This window comes from Vollenhovia emeryi, unplaced genomic scaffold (genome assembly GCF_000949405.1).
Source record: "Vollenhovia emeryi isolate VEMERY1.0 unplaced genomic scaffold, V.emery_V1.0 DF941948.1, whole genome shotgun sequence".
NCBI lineage: Eukaryota > Metazoa > Arthropoda > Insecta > Hymenoptera > Formicidae > Vollenhovia > Vollenhovia emeryi.
Genome location: NW_011964418.1, coordinates 1 through 1,815, shown reverse-complemented (window position 1 = coordinate 1,815; position 1,815 = coordinate 1). Strand labels below are relative to the sequence as shown.

The window sequence follows — 1,815 nt, the reverse complement described above, 5'->3', positions numbered from 1 at the left end:
TATATTTGATATATTTGTGATTGATATATTGATGTATATGTACAACATATAGTGTATATATACATTATATAACCTTGTAAATAGCTTACCGAATTTTGTGTCAGTGGTTGGTATCACTACTTAACAACTGGTTAAGCTAACTACCCAGTGAGAAATGATTCGTCGATCGACGTCGAAACGACGTCGAATCGACATCGACACCATCGAATTGGCATCGATTCGACATCATTTCGACGTCGATCGACGAATCATTTCTCACTGGGTAGCCACTGTGAACCCGGGCCTTAATAAGATAGTTTTTTAAATGTACGAGTATATCATACATTTTACTAGTAAGAGTAGTTTTTTGAAATTTTACCATACATTTAAAATGTATCTCATCCCACGATCACATGATTTTCAGGGTAAGGTTTAAGAGAGAAAATTCTCTCCGTGTACGGTTTAGTGAAAAGAGGGGAACATGCTAAGAGTTAGGATTATCGCCTCGATATCGCGTTTTCATCCTCGGCGTACGCGCGTCTTTGACGTCAGAATTGCGACGTTTACACTTGCGCAAGGTGCAGATATCGCCACCGGTAAATATCCAGATCCTTTCTCTATCCTTTTTTTCTGTGCTTTTTTTCTGTGACGGTGCACCACGTTGCGCAGTTGATTTTTCCACGCTGACTCACCTTTTTGCTCTTGCAGGGAACACTTACGTCTGCAGCCTGCTCGTCGCACTCGCTGTAAGTGGCCGCGGACTTTCATCAGTTACGGGGACTCGCGCTGTGCACTTTCCTGTACTTCTCACTCCCGGAAGCCGATCTCCGCGCGCACGTCGTCGGCGCGAAAATTTTCTGCCGTCAAATAATGATACAACGTTAATTAACCGAAATCGCACATAAATTAACTTCAGCTAATTGCCGTAACGAGGAAACGGAAGAAACCTCCTGACGTAAAATTAGAACAGCCTTTCCTTCCATTAAATAATTTTGTGTTAAATGATTGCAAAATATATAGCATAAATTTTTCTATCAGCTTGTCTGGACCGATCATTAGTTCGTTTAATTTTACAATGAAACTTCACTGAATTGACTTTTTTATTTTTATTTCGATATTAAAGTAATTGTTTATTTCAATTCTTCGTAAACACACACACGTTATCTCAGAAGGAAGATTTTTAGACACGTCGCCGTATTATGTACGTCATAGATGCTGCTCGTGGCGGTGCAATGCGGTGACATAATGCGCAAAAGCATCGTCTTCGACAAGAATACCCCGGACGTGTTCTATTGTCCGCAACACAAGCCGATCGGTTTCGAAAAGATGCTGGTCAAGGCGAGACCGCTCTCCAGGCTCTGCCAATTCGAGGGCCGCCAGATACCCGAGGATTACAAGAGCGACTGTTACAACGACGTGGATGAGACCGAGTACGCTTGCAAGGAGAAGTACAGAATCATGGTGAGTGTCGAGATTTATTTTTAGCTTTAATTTTTACAGTCGACGTCTGGGGTTAATAGAGGAATAAAGTGGTCTCCGCGGTTTTCCTAGTTTTGAAAAAAATTACAGTTTTTATTTATTGGGTGTACAACTTTGCTTCCGCCGTTTTTCGATAGATGGCTGCAGCGGTAAGTGCTGGTCGAAATAGGTAGAGGCGTCATTATAGGCCTCTTTTTGCTTCCTCATAGAGGAAGCTTTGTTTCGATGCGAAAAATTTTTTTCCAGTTTTCATTGCCAATGGGTTTAAAATGTTTTAAAAACTCAAAAAAACAATTTTTAAAAAAATGTATGTGTGTGTGTGTATGTCGTAAAAATTGTTCGCGCTCTCACCTCCGC

The 1,815-nt window shown here is 41.0% G+C and overlaps 1 protein-coding gene across 1 annotated transcript; it reads left to right on the top strand.

The window, feature by feature from the left end:
- Positions 1–497: 497 nt before the first annotated feature.
- On the top strand, positions 498–1,680 carry LOC105570733 (the record flags this gene model as incomplete). Its single annotated transcript, XM_012028171.1, has 2 exons — positions 498–725; positions 1,192–1,680. Coding segments are annotated over 2 exons (501 nt in total), but the record flags the coding sequence as incomplete, so codon positions are not given.
- Between the last annotated feature and the right edge of the window lie 135 nt (positions 1,681–1,815).